This window comes from Acanthochromis polyacanthus, chromosome 12 (genome assembly GCF_021347895.1).
Source record: "Acanthochromis polyacanthus isolate Apoly-LR-REF ecotype Palm Island chromosome 12, KAUST_Apoly_ChrSc, whole genome shotgun sequence".
In the NCBI taxonomy this organism is placed as follows: Eukaryota; Metazoa; Chordata; class Actinopteri; family Pomacentridae; genus Acanthochromis; species Acanthochromis polyacanthus.
Window position 1 is genome coordinate 23532204 of NC_067124.1, and position 21496 is coordinate 23553699.

At 41.3% G+C, this 21496-nt stretch overlaps 1 protein-coding gene across 7 annotated transcripts in view; it reads left to right on the forward strand.

Moving 5' to 3' along the window:
* Nucleotides 1-21496, forward strand: part of mef2d (myocyte enhancer factor 2d) — a 103224-nt gene that overhangs the window by 31435 nt on the left and 50293 nt on the right. For all 7 annotated transcript variants that reach the window (XM_051956549.1, XM_051956550.1, XM_051956551.1 and 4 more), the window contains exons 2-3: nt 7198-7593; nt 15792-15995. In XM_051956549.1, coding sequence (XP_051812509.1) covers nt 7540-7593; nt 15792-15995 — 258 coding nt within the window. In that variant the 5' untranslated portion in view covers nt 7198-7539. The remainder of the gene's footprint in view (nt 1-7197; nt 7594-15791; nt 15996-21496) is intronic.

Genomic DNA, 21496 nt, shown 5'->3' on the forward strand with positions numbered 1-21496 from the left:
TGAGTGCGTCAAGTTCGTTTACCTTTGGCTGTGATGTAACCTGACAGGTCAAACCACATAGTCCACGCTGCTGTTGTAGTGACAGGGACAAGCCTCAGAATCAACAATAAACCACACGCGAAGTATTGTTCGGCCTTCCAACAAGTCCTCAGTGCTCCATATGCTTTCTAAGCTTCTGGACTAAAGACATCTTTGTGTATCTGTGTGTGCGCACACATATGTACATGCTTGGGTGTATGATGGGTGTTATCAGGGTATTTTGCTGTATTCATGCCAGAGGCTATGAGCACAAACAGCAGATCAGTGACAGTTAGGGTGCCCTGTGTTAAGTGCGTGGGTGTGTGTTTTTCTTTGCGTGTGCGCGCGCCACACACTTGTTTGTTTTTGTGTACATGTTTGGGAGTGTGTGTATGTGCTCGGGCAGACTGCGGTATTGATAGCGGCCCGGCAGCGCGGGCGTGATTCACGAGCCAAGAGGCACAGATCTCTTTACCACCCCTCCCATCCCATATCATCCCATCCCCCAAACCAGCACCACCACCACCACCACCTCCTCAGAAGTGCTGCCGTTGCACTGCATCAGCCCTCCTCTCTCTCCCCCACCTCTCCAAAGTCTCACCCATGATTGGTTAGGAGGAGAAGGGGGAAGGGGGGAGATCATGTTCCTCTGCCAGGGTTGGCAGCGTAGATGCACAGGCACAATCACAATCATAAGCCAGGCTTCAGATATAAGGCCAGCAGCTCCCTTCTCCATCTCCATCCCCTCCTCCACTACTTGTCACAATGCCCTCCCTTCACTCCACCTGCTGATGCTTCTACCATAAAAATCAGCCATAGGGTTTTGTTGATATTGCAAAGATGCATGCTGGGTGACCTGAAGCCTGAGCGTGGCGAGAGCTGTGTCCAATGGTTGCCCGGGAACATGAGGCAACAGGCTGTAAATATAACGCAGCTGGTGCTGGCAGAACACCCTCAAGGTTGGGCCGCAAACCGAGCCATGCCGGGTCAGATGAGGGATTTTCAGCGGCCCAGTTACACGCCAACCTTTCCCTCAACCTGAAACCCATCCCCAGTTCTGTCCCAATGAGGAACAAATATATTGGACTTTTTCCCTCCTTCCTTACAAAACCTGATTCATGATAGTAATATATCTTGGAGCGGGCAAGCTGCTTATGAACCTTGTCATTAATACTTTTGTGATGACAGGGACCCTATGTGCGGATATCTGCTGCAGCATCTCAGCAATTCATTGAAGCACATTCAGCTAAAAAGAACAGTCAAAATTAAAGCTGGACTAGCTTAGACACTGGTTTATATTCGCTGTTAAGAAGAAAGACAGCACAAAAAACAAGCTGGTTTTCTCTCTCCAAAAGCCAAAAATCCAAACTGTACATAGTAAATGGTTTTAATTTCTACATAGACAAAGAAAAAGTGGTTAATTTTGTTTTTCTGTTTAACAATTAGTCGATAAATCATCAATTATTTGAGGTCTGTCTAGTACAGAAGATTAATCTGGGATTTCAGCTGCTGTAGCTCGTGCCTTTTGTTGAAGCAGGAAAGTATGTTCATGATGATCATTTTTCTGGTCTGCTTTAGCTTTTCTCTCTTTAGTAAACAAAACCTCAGTTACAGTATAAGCTCAGACACCTGCTGATTAGATTTTTATGGGATTCCCAGCTTTATGCCACATCTGATGACCTCGTTTGTCATCTTGTATTTTGTCCATCATGTCAGACCAGTTTGAGTGAACGCTGAGTGATGAATGAATATTGGTAAAATATTGATCCACCTGTCCTCAAACTGAGGGACAGATCAGTCATTTTCACAGCCTGCTGCAGAGGTCATGACTCCAGCAGCTGCATCCAGGCAGACTGCTCCCTTCTTGAAACCTGAAGACCTGAAATCTTCAACAGATCTTGCGGCGACTTCTGTGATAGTTTGCCAGCAGGGGCCTGTGATTATTCTTCATATAGTTCAACAAACAAACACGTTAACAGCAAGTGTTTGTATCTATATCGTGACACGCAATCTCTGCCACTGATTTGACACTTGAACACAGTTTGATTTAGAGTACCATATATATATATATATATATATATATATATATATATATATATTGAGTAATGACTGATGTGACTGTGATATTCATTGACAAAAGCTTTGTTTGGACTCCTCTATTTGAAGCTGCATTGTTGTCGCTATTTTTTTTATGCATCCGTTCTTGATTACCTGAAACATTCTCGTTTCACCCTGTTTGCCTTAAAGCTATACAAAAATTTTTTGCCTTCAAGACGATACAAAACTAAAATGAATGGTAATGGAGCAAGCTACTGTCAACTGAACTGTAATTGAATATGCCTTTAGATATGTGGTCTGTTATCTTATCCTAAATTTAAACTGATGCAATGTGATGCAAAATGAAAATTGTATGATTTGATCCATCATTAAATCAGATTTTTTTTGCCTCATTTAATAAACAATAATATAAATTTGAATATGTGACCATTTATTGGCAGGACCCTGAAAACAATATTTCCTCTGTATGTGTTGCTTGCCAATGGTCACTTCTCCCCTAAAGTGCCAACCACCATATCAGCATTAGTAAACAATGACCGGTGATTCACTGGGCAACTTTTTGGAGGATTCATTCTTCGCTTAAATGCAGCTGGCTGGTGATTGTGTACCTCTGTTCAGGGTCAGCACCATGTGTCTGAATGAGACATTTTCAGCAACTTTAATGGGTGCATTTTCTTGCAAATAAGAGACTTTATGGCCTCAGTAATTTCCTTTTAGCAGATGAGCTCAGGGACCGTATGCTTGGGAAGTTGTCAGTTCTGGCTTGTTGTATAACTGAGCTCTGGAGTTCAGTTGCGTGGTTAAATAGCTTAGCGATGTTTGCCCTTTTTATATTGAATTTAGTCTAGACCATAGTGTTATCTCTGTTTTGACTGCCTCACGTATACCTGTTCACCTTTACACTCTTAGTGGGTATTGAAATTCACTTCCTTCATAACAACTGGACAAAGTACATGCATATGTGTGGGAATTATTTTGGACAGTTCCCATGACAATGGTAACTTTTGCTTCCTTTAAGCTGTAGAGAAGCAGATTAGTCTAGGTTGGTGTAATCACACTTTGGACTCATATGGACAGCGTGCAGTGGGCGTCTGCAGTGGAGCTGGTTGCGGTCAGCTCTGGCAGATGTTGGTGCTGAGTGGGAAAAGTGATGGATTTCTCAGTAGTCCTCTGGCTCGTCTCCAGCAGCCCAGAACCATCTTTACCACCACCCTCCCTCCTCTCGACTACTAGCCCCCTACCGGTGACTGTTATCTCTCTTCTCCAGGCTGCTCCACCACCACTTAGCACACCAGGGGCAGTAAAGGATGGACATGCAGGAAGATGCGCACGCACAAACAGATAACACCACTCAGGCCTGACCAATATATTGAGGCTTCAGCGTTTTGTGAGAGGCTCATCATATGGAAATACTGATAGTGCATTTCATAAAGACAATTTTTTTTGACCATCACAAATAAACATCCATAAATCAGCTTGAAAATTATATAAAAAAGAAACTCATAACTCCAAAACCTTCCTGGGAATCATCATGTTGACTTCAGTATCAAAGCAATCCAGTGATGCCTAGAGTGAACTTGGTTTAAAAAAAAATCATTACTGAAGATGAGGGTTGCTTGAAGGCCCCCACAAAGTCAGTTTTAGTCTGTCAGATTTTGTTTTATACTAATATTTACTCATTACTGACCCAAATATTGTACTGTGTTGGTCAGCCTTTAGTGTGGACACGCACACAGCCTCATCATCGTCTGGATTCCATCACATCTTCCCTTGTGAAAGCCAACAGAATCCCATATTGACGCAGATCTTGTCCAGCTCCAACACCCTGTTCTCCTGTTTTATTCCGTGGCAAGTACTGTAAGTGGTATGTTTTCTGTGTGTCATGACTCAGTCACAGCCCTGTGCTCCTTGCCTGCAGGTTCTGACACATTCAGCCTGTAGTAGAAACATTGGTGGCGATGTATCCGTAATATTGAGGGCATCATTAGCCTGAGGGAAAGCCACCCAGGCAGGTTGTCAGGAGGAAGGTCACTAGTTCACAAACCTCGACTGGCTAGGAAAATCTGGATGACGTGCCCTTTAGCAAGTCACTTAACCCCTGATTGCCCAAAGGAAGTTTCCTGTTGTCCAACTGTAGAAGGCTGTGGTTGTACTGGGAAGCTTCCAGCTGCAACTCTGCATAACTGTGAAGCATGTTAGTGCAGGAAAAACATCCCTGTTAACTTTCTCCTCATAAATAAATGTTAAAATCATAATATTGCCTTCACAGCTTGTGGCTTTCCACCCACATCGTTGGAAAAGAAGACCAAAGCTTTAAAATGCTTAACGGCCACAGCAACAGATGTCAGGGAAATTGATGCGATGCAACATTTTGTAACCGTTCTTCCATAGACTAATCTTTCCTGCAGTCTGCCTCAAGTCTCTGACCTGATGTGCCCTCTCTAAAGCTTACTGGACACATCTGCAGAGTAACAGTATTTTTCTTTTTTGTACCATTTCTGATGGTCACTTCAGATACTTTGATGCTCAGACTCTTTTAGCTGGCTTTTATGTTGTTGTTCTTCTGCAAAGGACTACAATGTTATATCTGTTTTTTACTGTTTTGGTACATATGTGCATGAAAACATCTTGCATGAGAACAGAAAGAAGAATCAGAGAACTTTATCAACTTTGAGTTCCCACTTTATCCATAGGGATGATTAATTTCTGAGAATCTAGAGCATTTTAACAATTATACTGAACGACAGTAGAAAGGGAGAGTGCCTTGCAGCTATACTTCTATCATATGGGCATTTTCCTCAAAACCTATGTATTCCTTCACCCCAATTTATTAAGTCTAATGATTATTAAAAAACCCCTCAAAGAAGTACTCCTCAATGGTCTCTTGAAAAATGAAGCATCTAACATGTTTAGGTGTTCCCCAGGGTTCTAATCTGGATCCATTGTAGATTCCTAATTATCATCGTTTATCTTTTCGTTGTCCAGATCCTTTCTATCACTCTGGCCTGCTCAGCGAGGCAGCAGACACACTCCAGGCCCTCCGCTTCCCATGTGAGAGCAGAGATTCTGCCTGACATCAGACATGGGAAGCGAGCTGCAGCAGCATGAAGGGTAAAAGGTCGAGACTTGACCACCCCAGGCAGATAAAGCAGCCTTTTCATGTGTGATCAGCCCACAGCCTAAAGACAAATCCCTCAGTTCGCTGCCTTTGAACTTCACCGCAACTGGAGCGAGTCCCCATCTCGCTCTGTGGCTAACAAAGGCTGTGAGAGAGTCTGAACACACACACACACCTCGTTGTTATCATTTAAGATACTCAACCATCACCCCTTTACTTTCTCTCATTTGAAGCTAAATGAAAAGAATGAATTTACAGCATATTAGGTATACCTGCTCTTTCCAGAGATACACTAATGAAGGGATCTAGGTAGGGTTCATTTTCTGTTATTGGTCTCTTCCATTACCAGAAAGAAGTAAATCTGAACAGTAGCAGAGATGGACTTTGAGAAAATGTTTTGCATTGAAGCGGCTGGAACCAAATTTGTGAAAGATGTTGCCAATACAGTACATTCAGTTCCTGCAACTCACAGTAGATATTCCATGCAAAATAACCAGGCTGAGGCAGCCTCCAGTTCTCCATCAAGCCTTTTTACAAAGCAATTATGACACTCATAACACCCTCTTTCTTCAACCCCCCTCTACTCTCTCCCATCAGTGCATAATTCATAAGCAACTCATCGCCAAAGCTAAGCCAATTGCATCTTCTCTAAACGAGCATGCAGTGCAGCGCCTACAGCAGCACAAAAGGAATGTCAGTCTCATGACAGACTATTTCACGTTCTTTGTTTCATAAGAATGGATGTAAATAGAGGGTGTTCTTCTGCTGCAGCTCTCCCAGGTAGAGGGAATGCAAACAATACTGAGGAGCTGGTGTCCTCTATGTACTCACAGCTTTCCAGATGCTTCAGCTCTGTACTGTAATGCTGCCACTTGGCTACTACTATCTGTGTGTGTGATTGTGCAGAAGGCTGTGTGTACACACAGTCTGTATGTATATATAGAGTGCTATTTTTAAAGCTGAACCACAAATAGTAGTAACAAGGCCTAAAACGGTCCTTGCCTCTGTTGCCATTCCTGGGCTGCTGCCGTCTCATTCATTCATGAGTTTGCATGAATTTGCAGAAACACTCTGGGCATTCTATCTCCGTCTTGCCCTTTTGAAATTTTGAATTTAAAATGCACCCGTCCTCTGTTTTTTTTTTTTTTTTTAAGGCAGCGTAGCGCATTGCAGGCCACCCTTATTTCATGGTTAGTTAGATGGATGGCTGAATTAGACACACATTTTTACACTCTTCATCTTTCTCTGTGTTGCGTAGAATTAGGTCAGCGTTCAGTTTAGGTAATAAGGCGTAATGATATTACTGGACAGAAAACAGTGGCCGGCCTGGAAATCTGCCCACTCATCCCACTTTGTAGACATGCCAGGTGTCTATATCGAAGGTGTAGAAAATCTAAATACAAAAAGAATAGAAAATTACATACATCGTAGAAAAGAGGATAAATTCCATCCATGTAGTGTTGATGCAGATCTTGTTAAACGCAGACAGTTTCCTCCAAATAAGTTAATATAGAACAAGAGATTGTTTTGAAATTGGAAAATATGTAGAATCCACAGACTCGGTGGCTGCTCTCTGTTGTGCCTCCGATCGGGGGAATCGCATTCGGCGTGTCAGGCGGCCCAGGCCGGGCAGCCGGTTGCCGTGGGCGACCAGCAGATCAGTGATGTGGCGGTGATGCCTCTAATGAAGCTGACACAGCACAGCCTCCTTCCTTGCGGGCCCCAGAGGGCCTCTTGCTCTGCATGTAGCACCACAAACACTCCCCCAGCTCCCCACCCCCATTCCCTCTTCGTTTCAGCCAAATGTGCTTCTGATTTGATGGCGCCTCAAATGCATTGCTGCATTTTTTTTTTCTCTCTTGTGTATGTTGGGTCAAGGCAAAGGCAGAGTTTGTAGTAGTTAAATTGGGTCACATTATACAAACAAAGCCTCTCTCTGCCCTTTTCAGAAACTCTCTCTCATTTTCTCTCAGTCTGATGAATGCCTCTGTGTTGTTTTCCAGGAGCTGCCCAGCTGAGGTGAAGGGGAGGGCAGAAGATCCCAGTTCAGCCTGAGTGTTGATGACCTGCCCCCAGAACCAGGACCATGATCTGAAGAGGGTGCTGCACACAGAACCCCATTCTTCCTCTCCTCCTTCTCCCTCTTTTTTTTTATTTTTATTTTTATTTTTTCAGTCTTTCTGGTGAAGGCGTCCCTGTCCGGGTGCTTCAAACAGAATCAGTTTGCACAGAGAGGGCAGACTGACAGTGACTAAACATTTCAAGAGGAAGCAACACAACAACAGCCATCCGTGACCCCAGACCTTGCCACTCTCCCCTGCTCCTCCCACTGCAACACCAGAACCATGGGGAGGAAAAAGATCCAGATTCAGAGGATCACTGATGAACGTAACAGACAGGTTAGCATCAGTGGCATGAGTAATGATATCTGAATGTATTACTTCTGGCTGAGCTCAGCTTCATCGTAATTAAACAAAATAAAACAACTTATGAAGGGAAGTCAGGCTGTGAGGACAGGAATTAAATTATTTAAGAAACAAGCAAAAATATAGCTGTAGCTTACATGGGTAATCCAAGCACTTCCAAGTGTCTGAAAAATAAGTGTAATGAAATGTTTACGTAATGATGAACATAAGGAAGGCTGATATTTTATTATTGTCATTTACTAAGATTCAGAAGTGTTATGGTGACATTTAAGAAAGAAAATGTAATTATTTCAGGCAAAATGTAATTTAAAATGGTGTCCTTTTTTATATGGCACAAATTTTGGCATCAGCACAATAAAATTTATTCCAATGCACATCTCTTTGATCATGTAAAATACCACTTTTGCACATTCTACCTATCAGGATATCTTATTATTAGAAACAATGACTGACTGTAGAATACATTGTTGTTAAATAGTGTTTCTAGCATGGATTAAATTAGACTCTCTCTGCATAAAGTTGGATTAATCCTTTACATTGCAGTGTAATGGCAGTAGATCCTATTGAATAGATTTCCATTTATCATATGCAGAGTGGGATATATTCTGTTGATATAAACACCGCAGCTCTACACTAATGTATGTGATCTGGATCGGGTTTACCTTGTCTCATTTCTTCATAATCTTTAATCTCATCAATCTCCACTTGAATCAGAAACTTGTAGGAGACAACATTAGCCAAAGCAGCCCATCTCCACACTGAATCTTCTAGCATGGAATTGCATTTCTGTGAGAGCACACAATAACTACGGCATAGCTAAATTGCTACATGTAAAGGCTCCATGGTGATGCAGCCAAAAGCGAGATATACAAACACACAGATGTATGTTTACAGTCCTTCTCTGGTTGTTAATTTAACCCCTGAATTCATCTCTGTTTATGACACTTGCAATTTTAGTTTCGTTAGTCAGTTTACAGTTTTATTTTTACATAAAAATAATAAGTTTACCAGAGTGAGTCTTTAATTTCTTAACTAAAGCTCCAAATTTCATCACGATCCATTGCCAAGCATTATATTACACATAGCCATGTAATGTGGTGGTAAACTGGCTTGACCTCTCTGCAGAACTCAATATTCCTCTCGTCCATCCTGCTCCTCTAGGACTGAATTCCACTGTGGAGACAGAAAAGTTTAACTCATGCAATAACAAATTCCCACAGGGATCCTGTCTGTTTTCACGTTTCCATGTAGCATGAACAACAATTCCCTTATCAGTGCCACTACAGAACAATATAATAGCGTTGTGTTTTATGAGGCTCATATGACTCTACAGAGCCATCATGTGGTTTCTCAGACACCCCCCCTGCCTGCAGTAAAAAAGAGCAAGAAAGTATGATATTCCCCCCAAAAAACAGCTTCAGTCCCTCTGGTTACATCAGTGGCATTGTCAGAGAGGATGAAAGGGTAAATGATCCATCTAAAATGAGTCAACTGGTAAATGGGCTTCGCTCCATTGAGCAGATTGAGTAATGGATTTGACGTGCCCACCTTCAAAAGCAGAGAGAGAAGGAAAAACAAGACAGAGAGAGGCAGAGGGAGAAAAACAAGGTGCAATGGCTGAATAAGACCTGAGCAGTGTGAGAGCGAAGTGGCCGTAGGGTTTGGAAAATCATCCTCAGTTTTCTCCTCATCAATCTTAGCAGGTCGCATTTCTATAAAGGAGAGGAAGCGGTGCCTGCAGGGGGTCAGTGGAGTATGATGGCTTGTTATTCATCAGTACACAATTGGACATAAAGGAGGAGGGGGGCTTGTAGCTATTTCTGGTTGGGCAAGCTCTGGTTAATGGAGCCTGCGTTTGTATCAGGTGTCGAACAGTCTGTCAATAAGGCGGTGCACTCTGTGGTAATACATGGTCATAATGTCAGAATCAAAGATTACTCATTGACCATGATCAGGTGATTAACCAGCAGAAAATAGTTTTTTTAATCACTTTGGCAAACCACTTCTGACATGATGACATTTTGATGCCGGTATTAAACCAACACTGCACTCAGCATTTGCATTTTACTTTATTTTTTCTGTTTATCTGATGTTCTCACCCAGAGCCATTCACACAGTAAAACAGGATTCACTTGTTCTCTCAGTAACATTTAGTATTTGAAGTGGAACAGGGTATTAAACTGCTAAAGAAATGAGTGGTTTTTACACGCTTGCTCTGTGTTGCTTCAGCTAATGAACAGTGCAGCCTCTGAAAGGAAATCAAATGAATTTTGGAGTACATGCAGCCCGTCACCCTCCTACATGTTGATTCAGAGATGCTGCCATAAGCTCTGCAAAATAAACAGCGTTCAGAGTGTGGGCCCCGGCTGGAAACATGACAGCATCTCAAATACCACATTTCTTACTGAGACAAAGACACACGAGAAAGAAGAGAGAAAAGGACTGGTAATGCTGGAATGCTCTGATGGACTTTTTTATGATTATTTTTGGATAATGTTTGTCATATTCAAAGGTAAAACTTAAAGAGTTGACTTGTCATTAACACTGACCCATTTTAGCAGGAGGATGTGAGAGGAACACAGTTTTCCTTCTAGAAATCAAAGAATCTTGAAGACTTATTAGATGTATTTTTTGGCCTTTTGTTGCCTTTATTAGACAGGTTAGTAGAGAGGCAGACAGGGAAGTAAGGAGAAGAATGAAGCTAGTACCTGCAGCAAAAGGATGTGAGCTGGAATCAAACCCAGGCCGCTGCACTGGAGAATATAGCCTCTGTTTATTGCCCGCTCAGTTAGCTGAGCTATCTGGGTGCCCAGAATATTTGTTATATTTCATATTGATGCCAGGCAACAGCTGTAGAACATTTCGCGCATTCGTAGAAATGCATCACAGAGATTGTTACTCGAGAAAAGAAATTGAAATGTACATGCCTGTGGACATAAAAACTTCAGTAGAGTGGTCAACTGTGACTCCTTGGAAGCTTTTCAGTACAGAATATCCAGTCACGCAGTTTAAATTAGGTTGTGCTTCTGTTAACATTGACCTGAAGTTCAAGATTACACTTTGCACTGCAGACACTTTATTATGCATTTATATTTAAGTTCTGGGTCAGTTTCCAAACTGTGTTACACTGTATTATTCCTAACCACAAGAGAACTTAATTACTTTACTGTGAGTGCTGTAGTATTCAGAATCACCATGCCACCATTCTGTGGTGTGTTGCTTTGAATACTGAGATACCCATGAGCCTCTGCTGCTATTGCTAAGAAAATCTCTGATGCAAATGTAGCAAACTCAAAATGCCTGCTCATTGCGGCAAAGGGTAGAACATCCCACTGTTGTTGATAAATTGGATTCAGATTGATCCAGAATCCGAATTTAAGTTGATTTAAGTTTGAGATTATGTTACCATTCTTAAAAAGTAAATGTTAGTTAACTTATCCTCTGCAGTTTTTACATCCACAGCCTTGAGTTTTCATTCATTTGTGTGGATGAATCAGTCAGAAGAGTTCCAAGTCAATATAAACCTTAGAAGTATTCCAACTCTGAGTCACATAACATCATCTATGGGGAATATGAATGTGATCTTTAACTTTCAAAACTACAAATGCTCCCACTTTATCACTTTGTAGTTGGTGATTTCATTCAAAACTGGCCCAGAATCTGACCATGAACTGATTTGAACTCGAGACTGTAAAAATCAGTTTTCTACCAGGAATGCTATTTATTTTCTGCCTGCCATAAGCGATGCACACAGCAGAATCTAAAGCTTTGTGATTGGATGTTTCTTACTGAAATGGACTTTTGAAGTTGCGGTTAACTTATCTCCTTCAGTTTTTATGTCCAGAGGCTTAAACTTTTGACTTGTTATCAAAGAACCATATGTTTTCTATCTCTGTTTGTTCATTTTCTGTACTGATAACTTCACCAGGAGAGTTTTCACGGCCATCCAGCCATTAGAAATACTGTGTGACTATGGTTTGTACTTCTGAAAGCCTGGTTGACTTAAACAATGTCTCCCACCTCATACCCCCTGTGTAAAGGACATCATTAGAAGAAGATGTAGAAATGGCAATTTACAGTAGGGAAAAAAAATCTGTTCTCACTTTGGAGATCTACAGTCTCCATACTGCAAACCAGTATGCACAATTTTAGCTATGTCACATTGCAAAGGAATATAAGGAGGATATGGAGAGGACTTCTAAAAGGATATCTTCACAATCAATACTTGAAATGATACCAGCAGCAGTGTGGGATTACTCACTATCTTGCTTTAACTGTTCAGACCTGATTGTGTGAGCGAGACTGTAAGCTAGCAAATGAAAGAGAGATTTTTGGCTACAGGAAACAGCGAGAGGAGGTTGCGGTTGTCAGTGGTGGTTTCCTCATCCATCTGCCACACAACCACAACCTCGCCAAGCCACACACACTCAGATGAAACCACTCGCCCCCTTTCTTCCTTTCTTCCTCTCCTCACTGAGGATGTCTTATTCTTCAGTTGCCATTGGTTACCTGGCAATTCTGCTCTTAATGTCAATTACCTCCAGCTTGTTTATCCTTCGTGGTAAACACCGAGATTGAAGCTCAAATCCAAAGTCACTCATCCCGCTGCCTACTTTCTCTAAGAAAAGAAGAAGAAAGAAAAACAGTGGTTTCGCCGGGATGTTTTGACTAATTTTGTTTGTTTTCAGCGCCGGTATATGACCTTATAATTTGTTAGGAGAGCAGTTGTTGTTGTTTGCAGTGGCTTGTCTCTTCATCTCCAACCAGCCTTGTCATCCTGCACGGTCGTAATTTCCTCCCTTTCCAACATCGCCACATAATTTATCTGCTCCTTCTGTGTGTGTGAGAGCGAGTGGAAGAGGAGGGAGAGGAGAGTGTGTGTGTGTGTGTTGAGGGGGGAGACATGTAGATAGGCAGCGAGATAAAGATGGGGCGTTGAGAGGGTGAGGGAGGTAAGATGATGGTAGCAGTGTGTGATGAGGTGGGAAATGGGGGGCGGGAGGGGAGGGGAGTCGGTTGCCCATGGATACGACCCCGATATAATTTGATTTGTGGCAGCAGGAAGCAATGAGTGAGCGAGCGCGAAAGGAGGGAGGGGGAGGGAGGGAGGATGTGGAAAAAAGAAGCGAGAGAGAAGAGAGGAAGAGAAAACGAGGGCGAGAAAATAAGTAGAGAGAGAGAGAGAGAGAGAGAGAGAGAGAGAAGGAGGGATGAGCGAGGCTTAAACATGCCAAAGCAGAAAAGGAGCAAGAGACGGAAGAGATGGAGTGATAGTGGGAGAGAAAGATGGAGAGATTGAAGGTCTCACATGGCTGCTTTTCTCGCTTTCATCCTCAATGTCTCAATCTTATCTCTACCTCTCTCCCTGTTCTTCTTTCTTTCCTTATTCAATTCATTTCAATTACAGTTGAGTTCAAAACTGTTTTGCCTGCAGAGCAGCCCGCAGCCAGAGAAATGCAGTCTGTATCAGTGCAGGTAAAGCCCTAGAAGCAGTGTCAGTGGATCATTAATACATTCATTTGCCGACAGTATAATTAAAGTACAGTTTAACTGCCATAAACAGAAAAGACCTCAGCAGTCTCCAAACTCCATTTCACTTTTCAGAACTTTCTCAGCATGCAAAAATTGTTTCAGTGTTTGCATATATACAATAAAACTCAATAAGTTCTTGTAATTTAAGGGGAAGTTTATTGAACCCATCTACAGTGGCAAGGCAATGGACTTATATTAGGACATTTAATCATTTTGCCTAAATTTGGGTTTTTCTTTGACATAAAAAAGACATTTCAGCTAAAATTGATCATAAAAAGGCAGAAATTGGTGCAGTAATGCAGGAAAATATGTGTTTACGGCTCAAATTTATTATGAGGGAGGACACCCAGATCTTCTAATGTTCAAACGAAATCTACGCCCCAAGTTGATAGGTATGCCATTGATTTTGTCAGCTTTTCTCATAAACCCACATGCATCTGACCTCCAAATGTGCAAAACAAACACATCTTGATGGTTTAAGTGAAATGTAGATCTAAGGTAAACAGGTTTTGGATCACATAATGTAGTTGAGTAAGATACTGAAATTCCCAGGCATGCTGCACTTGAAGACACAGTTCCAATCAGTGATGCCACAACAGGATTTTTTTGGGGGGGCTTTTTATCTGATGGAAAATGTGTTGTCACTCGTGGGTGTGTCTTGTAGTTGAGCATGCTCGAAACCTTTCAGCCCCTTTCACACATCTGTGTACACATTTGCTTTTATTTCCATTTCTCCCATATCAAACACCAGATATTGTAGCAGTACCTGAAGCCTTTTCTTCTTTTTCTTCTGCTAATCTTTCTCTCTCTGTGTGTGTTTGTGTTTGTGCAATCCTGTGTGTTTAATCCAAACAAAGCCAAATCTCCCCGGATTGTAAATACCAGTTGGTTATATCAGGGAAGCGCTTCTAAAGCCAGCCAGCAGACAACAAGGGACCCTGTGCTTCAGCTACACTCCTAGTTCTGTTCTGCTTGTTCACAACTGAGGGGGCTTGTACAAGAGTGTGTGTTATGTGTGCGAGGGAAAGAGAGAAATAACGTGTGACAGAAGGAGAGTGTGGAAAAGAGAGCGGGAGAGAGTGTGTGACATAGAAAGAGAGCATGAAAAAGAGCATAACAGAGTGTGAAAGCGATGGAGAGGGTGAATGTGACGGGAGAGAGAGGAGTGTGGAGGGAAGCGAAAGCCAGTGTGTGCGCAAAATACAAACTGAGTACTTGAAAGAGAGCATGTTTAGACACTCTGTCTAGAAGTCTTTTTCCTAAAAATGTCTCTATCTTGTATATTTCACACACAGTATTTTAATGCAATCAATCTTGCTTTGTCTTATACAACTAAACCAAGAGATTACAGCCTCGAAATGCAAAAAGTTCAAATAATTATTTCTTTTTAACTGAAAACTGGTCAGTTTGAAAGCCTCTGGTCCAGGATGGTATGAAGTCAAGCCAGCGGGAAATAGCTCAACATTTTCGACATTTTAGAAACTATGTCTTTATACTCTGCTGCCAAGCCTGAGATTGAGTCACAGTGAGGTCAGATAACTTATTATAGAAGTGCAACTTGTCATTTTTACCAAAACCAAACCTTGTTTGGTTTATCTGTGCAACAGCACGGTGTCACCATGTTGCCCAAAATGTTAAACTGCTCCTTCAAGGTTGCAGATTTTATTTCCAAAAATCTAGATCTACTATTTGTTGTTTCTTGAGGATACTGCAAGAAGACATCTGTTATTGCTTTTTTTTTAAATGTTTGTTTAGCAATTTACTTTTTCTAGACTTTTTACAGAAATAATTAGTTAATTTTCTTTCGTTGTTTGTGTATATGTGAAGTCGATGCACACCTCCAGTGAAGCATTGACAGACTCATGTTCTGTGCCCACCCCAATGTCAGCACCCTTTTTGGAATATATACCAGGAACTTACCTATAGCTGATTGGGTTCGCTGCATGAGGGCCTTAATCTAATTGTTTTTATTATGCATAATAAATGAATAGTAAATATTATGGCTTTATGGACATCTGAGAGAAGGAGCATTAATATGTACTAAAACACAAACACAAGCTGACTAGAGCACAACTGAGATGGTCATCTACTATAGAAAAAAGTTGGCTTCTCTGCTGCTGAAAGTCAGCCAGACGTTTTCGTGGAAAGGATTAATGTCTAAAAGTGGCTTTTTAGGTTTGGTTGTGCTAATGTGATTTAGGTCGAATTTAGAAGGAAAGAAAGAATCTTATCATTTTGTAATTTTTATTAATGTTTGCAGCTTGTAAATGTGGACGTTTTTCATTTATGAATGTCAAACTCAGCAGTCCTGAGAGAAATTTTTGGCCCCTTGGAAATGAAAACAGCTCATCTATAATCCCTGGCATATCGCCAGAGGCCTAGCCCAGCTCTGGCACCCACATCATCAAACATTCAAGGGAAATGGTGTCATAAAGACATATTTTTCTTGAAACAAGAAATATCAGAGGAGTGAGATAATGCCTGTCTTGTCACTTCAACTTTTTAAAAGGAAATCGCTCCACTGGAACATTACATTGAGAGTTTTTTTTTAAATTGTTTGTCATTATTTAATATTAAATAAAAATGAACAAACTTTTTTTTCTCCCCTTTCCCCTTCGCCTCGTTTCCTTGCTCCACAGGTGACGTTCACCAAGCGGAAGTTCGGTTTGATGAAGAAGGCCTACGAGCTGAGCGTCCTGTGTGACTGCGAGATCGCTCTTATCATCTTCAACCACTCCAACAAGCTGTTCCAATATGCCAGCACTGACATGGACAAGGTCCTGCTCAAGTACACTGAGTACAATGAACCCCACGAGAGCCGGACTAACGCCGACATTATTGAGGTAAAGCGTGGAGACGGGAGGGAAGGGCAGCGGGTATAACAACGGGAAACAACTCTATATTTGATGAAAAAGTTTATAACATAGTGATGCTGATTTTACCCCGATGAAGTTCTTGCATCAAAAAATCCACTTCTCTGACTCACTGTTGATGTTGGACTCTATACTTTTTAAACATTTTCATTCATAGATGCATAGTTATTTTGTATTTATGAATGTTGGCAAGCCCTTTGTTGATCCATCCTACCCGTGCTTAGTTTATTCCCCAGTGGGATGATTACGATGTAATCTTAACTAATCTAATCTAACCCACTCCAGACTCAGATTCAGACTCAATTAAGCCTTGTGCAGTTTATTAAGGCCAGTCTAGTGCATTGCAGTCGAGTCTGTTAACAGTTTCTACTGCCTTTGGTCCAGAATGGTCTGAAGTTGATCCTTAAATACCAGTAATTTTCTGTATGTCTGTGTTCCTCTTAATTTTTTTTTATTTAGCTGTACAGTTTAACCCTTTGCGCTTCAGTGCGTAGTAGGTGTACCGCCGGCGGTACACCTACTAATTTGCATAGGAATTTCAAGAATGTCCGACGGCTGCAAACGCGATTATACAAACACTATACGCCGATGGAAAGCTTAGATTCTCATGAATCCGCCGGTATAAACCACTTTCAGATGCGATTACCACAGCGGGTGAGAAAAACACATTTGTCCGACAAAAACGAATATTCATCCATCCGTTCTCTATACACGGCTTCAACGCACACAGCGCGACTCACATTTCCAGGTTCATTATTACACACAGAAAAAAGATTCCACAAAAAACGGCCATAATCCAACCTTTTACATCCAGACAACACAAGCCAGTTAACTATTTTGTCCAAAACATGTCCTGAAGTCGGTATAAAATCCACGAATCGGTCGTTTTCAAGGAAATGCACCTCGCGATGTGCATCCAATATTCCCCGCATTTTTCGTAATTTTTTTATTTAAAAATAGAATATTAGTGATTTTTTGTACTGAAAACGGCTGGAATTGACTGAAGCTTAAAGGGTTAAACTGACCTTTTCCTGGATTTTGTGTCTCTACGAGCTCAAAATATGATGTTTTGTGCTTTAAAAAGACATTAGCCTAGTTTACCGTTAATGAGTTCATCTAAAAGGAAAAAGCTTTTCATTTAGGGAAATACAAATATTCATTTTCTTACCAAGAGTTAAATCAGTATCAGAATCAGCTATTTGCTGATGATGCGGTTAGAGCCAAGAGGCGATTAGCTTAGCTTAGCATAAACACTGGAATCAAGGGGGACAGCTAGCACAACTCTGGCCAGTGGCCAGAGTGTAAAATGTTTTATTTAACAGTACATCTTAAGTTCACTGAATGATATGTCATATCTTGTTTGTTTAATCTGTATGAAAGCCAATGCAAAAAACACGAGTGGTGTTATTTAGAGTATGTTTAGACAGACCCAAGCCCACTGTTTCAGCATGCTTTCAGTCTCTGTGCTAAGTTAACTACCTCTTTGCTTTGGCGCCATGGGAGCAAATGTAGATGATTTGATAAATACTCACAAGACTCCCTGTGAATGAGTAAGTCAGACAATTCAGATTGCACATTGTATTGTAAGATTTATGAATACACTTATTTTTGGTTTTTATATTGCTGATTTATGTAGTTTTATTCATTAATATACACCAATAGGTTCTTCGATTTATTTATTTGTCATTTCATATAATCTATGTTATTTCTCACAACATAGACTACTATAATATTTTATCCCAGTCCAGTGCAGTCCAGACTTGTCCAGTTCAGTCTGCATTGCCTTAAGCCAGTCCAGTTCAGAATCATTGAGTCCAGTCTATCACAGTGTTGTTTAAGTCTGTATTCTGGCTTAGTGCCAGCTCTCTTAGAGCGAGGGCAGAGGTAGGGACAGCTGGGCCTACCTCCCCTCCCGTCGCCCCCTTGCCCCTCTGGCATTGACCGTATTGTTACCCAGAGACCTATCCAACAACAACAACAGCAACAAGCCAAAGGACAATGCCTGGAACCAATTGAAAACCACCTCGGCACAAAATGGCCACCATATAGAGGGAGAACCTGTCAAGAAGAGCCGAAAAATAATGTTTGTTCATTTGCATATTGACGCGAAGAGAGGTCAGAGATGAGGTTAAAGGGGAGAAGGTGTGAGGGAAATCATTATACTCCTTTTTTATGTTTTTGTAATAGAAATCCATTTGTTTCCAGAACGTCTTTCATCCCTGTGGGAAAAAGCTCCGCTGGAGCTTGTCAGGCGAACACGGAGCACATTCACATGCCTTGCTGACCCTTTTATACATAATGGCCCTCTCATGAATTGAACACGAGATGGTTAGGTATGATTCAGCGAGCCGTGTACACTGCAGTATAGCACTCATGCCTCATATGGAGCATTGACTTAAAGCTGGATCTCGCTTGGTTTTGAATATTTTCATCAGTTGTTTTTACTCTATGGCTGCAGGTTTCTGATCGATCAACCTCAGACCCTGTCATCACATAGTCACCATATTTTTACTGTAATTTTTGCTGCTCAGGCTAAAGACATATTCTACAAAAATGCTCATGGCAAGAGGTATCAAACAATGAAATGGCCAGTTTACAAATAGATTTAGGCCATTAAAGTTGGACACTGACATTACCTGATCTAATTCAACTTCAAATTAAAATCTGAAATTCCCTCCAATTTACCAAACTGAAATTTTGTCAAATTGGCCCCACAATTTTGGAATTGCATCTTGTGTTGGCAACTGAGAAAAGGAAAATAAATAATTGAGTGGGAGTGATTCCGAATGACTGCTTTTCAGCTGCTTCTAAACTGCTGAATGACAACCTTCTGAAAAAAATGAAGAATAAATCTACAGAAGTAAATATTAGTTGCAACCTTTGCTTCCCCACTACCTTTTGAATCATGGCATTTATGAAGTAAACGATACCTACCAATGTCCCAGGAGTGATGAACCTTGACAGCAAATGATGAGTTTTATTTCCCCCCTCTCAGGCTGCTTTATCAAATACGTTATTGGAAGAAACCCAGAGGCTACAAACATTGTTTGATTCATCTCGTGAACCCAAGGGATGCTCATATGACCTCTAACTCTTGCTTTAAGGCATCATTCTTTTCCAAGTTCTATGAAGCTATCCACAAACATCTAAATCAATCACTAGTTACCGTTGTGTACTGGAAGTGTTTCAAATACAGCCATTTTCCACTGCAGGAACCCAGGAAGGAATCATCGGTAGGAACCGTTATTCTAAAGTTAGTTTCCATCTTCTAAAAAGACCTAAGTCTGGGTTTGTACTGTATTGACCTTAATACAACACATACTCTCGTGCAATTATAAGACACTAAATCCTTTGTCCAAAAGTTTAAATAAGGACGTTTTGCCTTCAGACTGGTGCTGTTGGGCTGTTTATTCTTGAGTACTCAAGAGTCTTCATACTAGAATGCTGTAGTCCTTCAAATAAAGCACACGTAAATCCAACATTCAGACCCAGGAGCTGCTTTCATCATCTTTCTGTGGAGGAATTTGTTTACTTCTCATCAGAAAAAGGTCAGATCACAGCCAAAATAACACTTTTCAAGGCTAATCGACTCTAGAATCACATGCAGACTTACACAGACTGCTTGTGTAGTTACGTTACAGCTAAACAGATTCAACTAATTGATTGTGCTGAAGGGACCTGTAGTGAGTGCATTTCTGAAATTGCTAAGTTTAGTGCATGGGGCTTGGTTATTATTGGTTATTATTTGGTTGAAAAGAGGCAGGAGGTCATTGGGGCCAGAGCAGAATGCATCTTAGGGGAATTCCATCCAATAAGGGCTGAAGTCCAGTAATTGCTGAAATCTCAGTGAAAGTGTTGGTGAAGCAGTTTTGTCTTTGAGTGGGCTGGAGGTAAGACTGAGGTAGCAGAGTTTGGGGCCATATTTTTTCCCTCCACCTCGCTGTCTGTCACTTTCTCTCTTCCTTTTACCCTTCTTCCTGGCTTCTCTTCGTCCTAATCTCCTGATTCACTCGGTCACGACAATTTTTCCCTTCTTTCCTGTCCTTCTCTTTCTGTCTGTCTCGGAGTGTCAGCAGTAAAGCCTTTCTGTAGGCTGTATCTCCAGCTGCAGATGGCTCTTAAGTGTATGCAAGTGTGTGTTTGTGTTTGCGTGAGTGTGTGTGTGTGTGTGGTGGCAGGGCGTTGGGCTGCTCTGGGCCACATCAGCTCAAGCTCCACTGGCTCTGTTTGTGTGCGTACATGTGTTTGTGTTTTCAAGTGTGTCGCTCTGTCTCTTTCCCTCTCTTAACGTGTGTTCATTAGTGTGTGTGTGTGTGCGTGCATAAGTCCACCTCTCCCTCTCTGTTTGCACGCTCTGCAGTGGCCCATGAGAACGCCTCATACAATATTCAAGCTCGGTGAGCCTCTCGGTTGTGTGTCAGCCTGTGTGTGTGTGTCCTACATGAGAGCTTCACTCCTATACCGGCCTTTATACTGCCCTCCCACCCTCCTGCTTTTTCACTCGTCCTCTCTGTAGGCCAGGAGGCATTTAGCAACATTCTCCAACATTTGTCCTCAGCTGTCCCCTTTGCCAGATGTGCTGCAGCACACACCTCCTTGTTAAGCGGGTGTTAGTGTCATCCGCCCACGCCATTTTCCATTAATCCTCGTTATTTTGCGTTTGCAGTAGCATCATAAATCATTACAACTGGGGGGAAAAAAAGTCATCGAAAGCAACATTTGAGTAAAAACAGCTATAGCATGCTGCAAATAGCTACACAAATGCTAATAAAACAATAATTAAAACTGTCGCTGCACATACATATTTTGAATGCAGCATATGTAGGGAAACAATAAATATAGTCATTACGTAAATATTGTAGAGTAAAATGTGTCAAATTTAGCTCTGAGTGGATAAAAAGTGGAAAATCCTGCAAAATGAATCTCAGATGTCTGTTTACTGGAATTTTACTTTTCTTACAAATCCCTTAAAAACACAAAAAACATACAGTCTGTTAGTGAGTCTCAAGGACTTTTTGATGTCCTCGCCCTGTCTGCGGCTCTCAGTTCCAACCCCCGTGGTTCCTATTGAAGATTTTTAGAAACACAAATCTATATTTAGTTTTCTTTTTAAAAGGCTTAGTATTTCACTTATCCGACAGTAGGTAAACATTATTCAGGAGCAGGATAATGTGGACATTACATTGAATGTGGCAGTGTGAAAAATGACCAGCTGATGACAATACAAAACCTTTCTGTTAGCACTCTTCTTTAATACAGTATCAAATTTAGGAATTATAGCATTCAGCCACCATGAAAGGAAGAGCGAATATTAATATTAATAAGCACAGACCAGTCTTTGTAATAAATACATGAAAAGGGAATTCATTTACATTCTATTAAAGTACACATATACATTAATGATGTTATAGCTAGCACATGATCAAACTGGTTTGCATTACCTAGCTGTGTTGTAATTTGAGTTGCTTTGA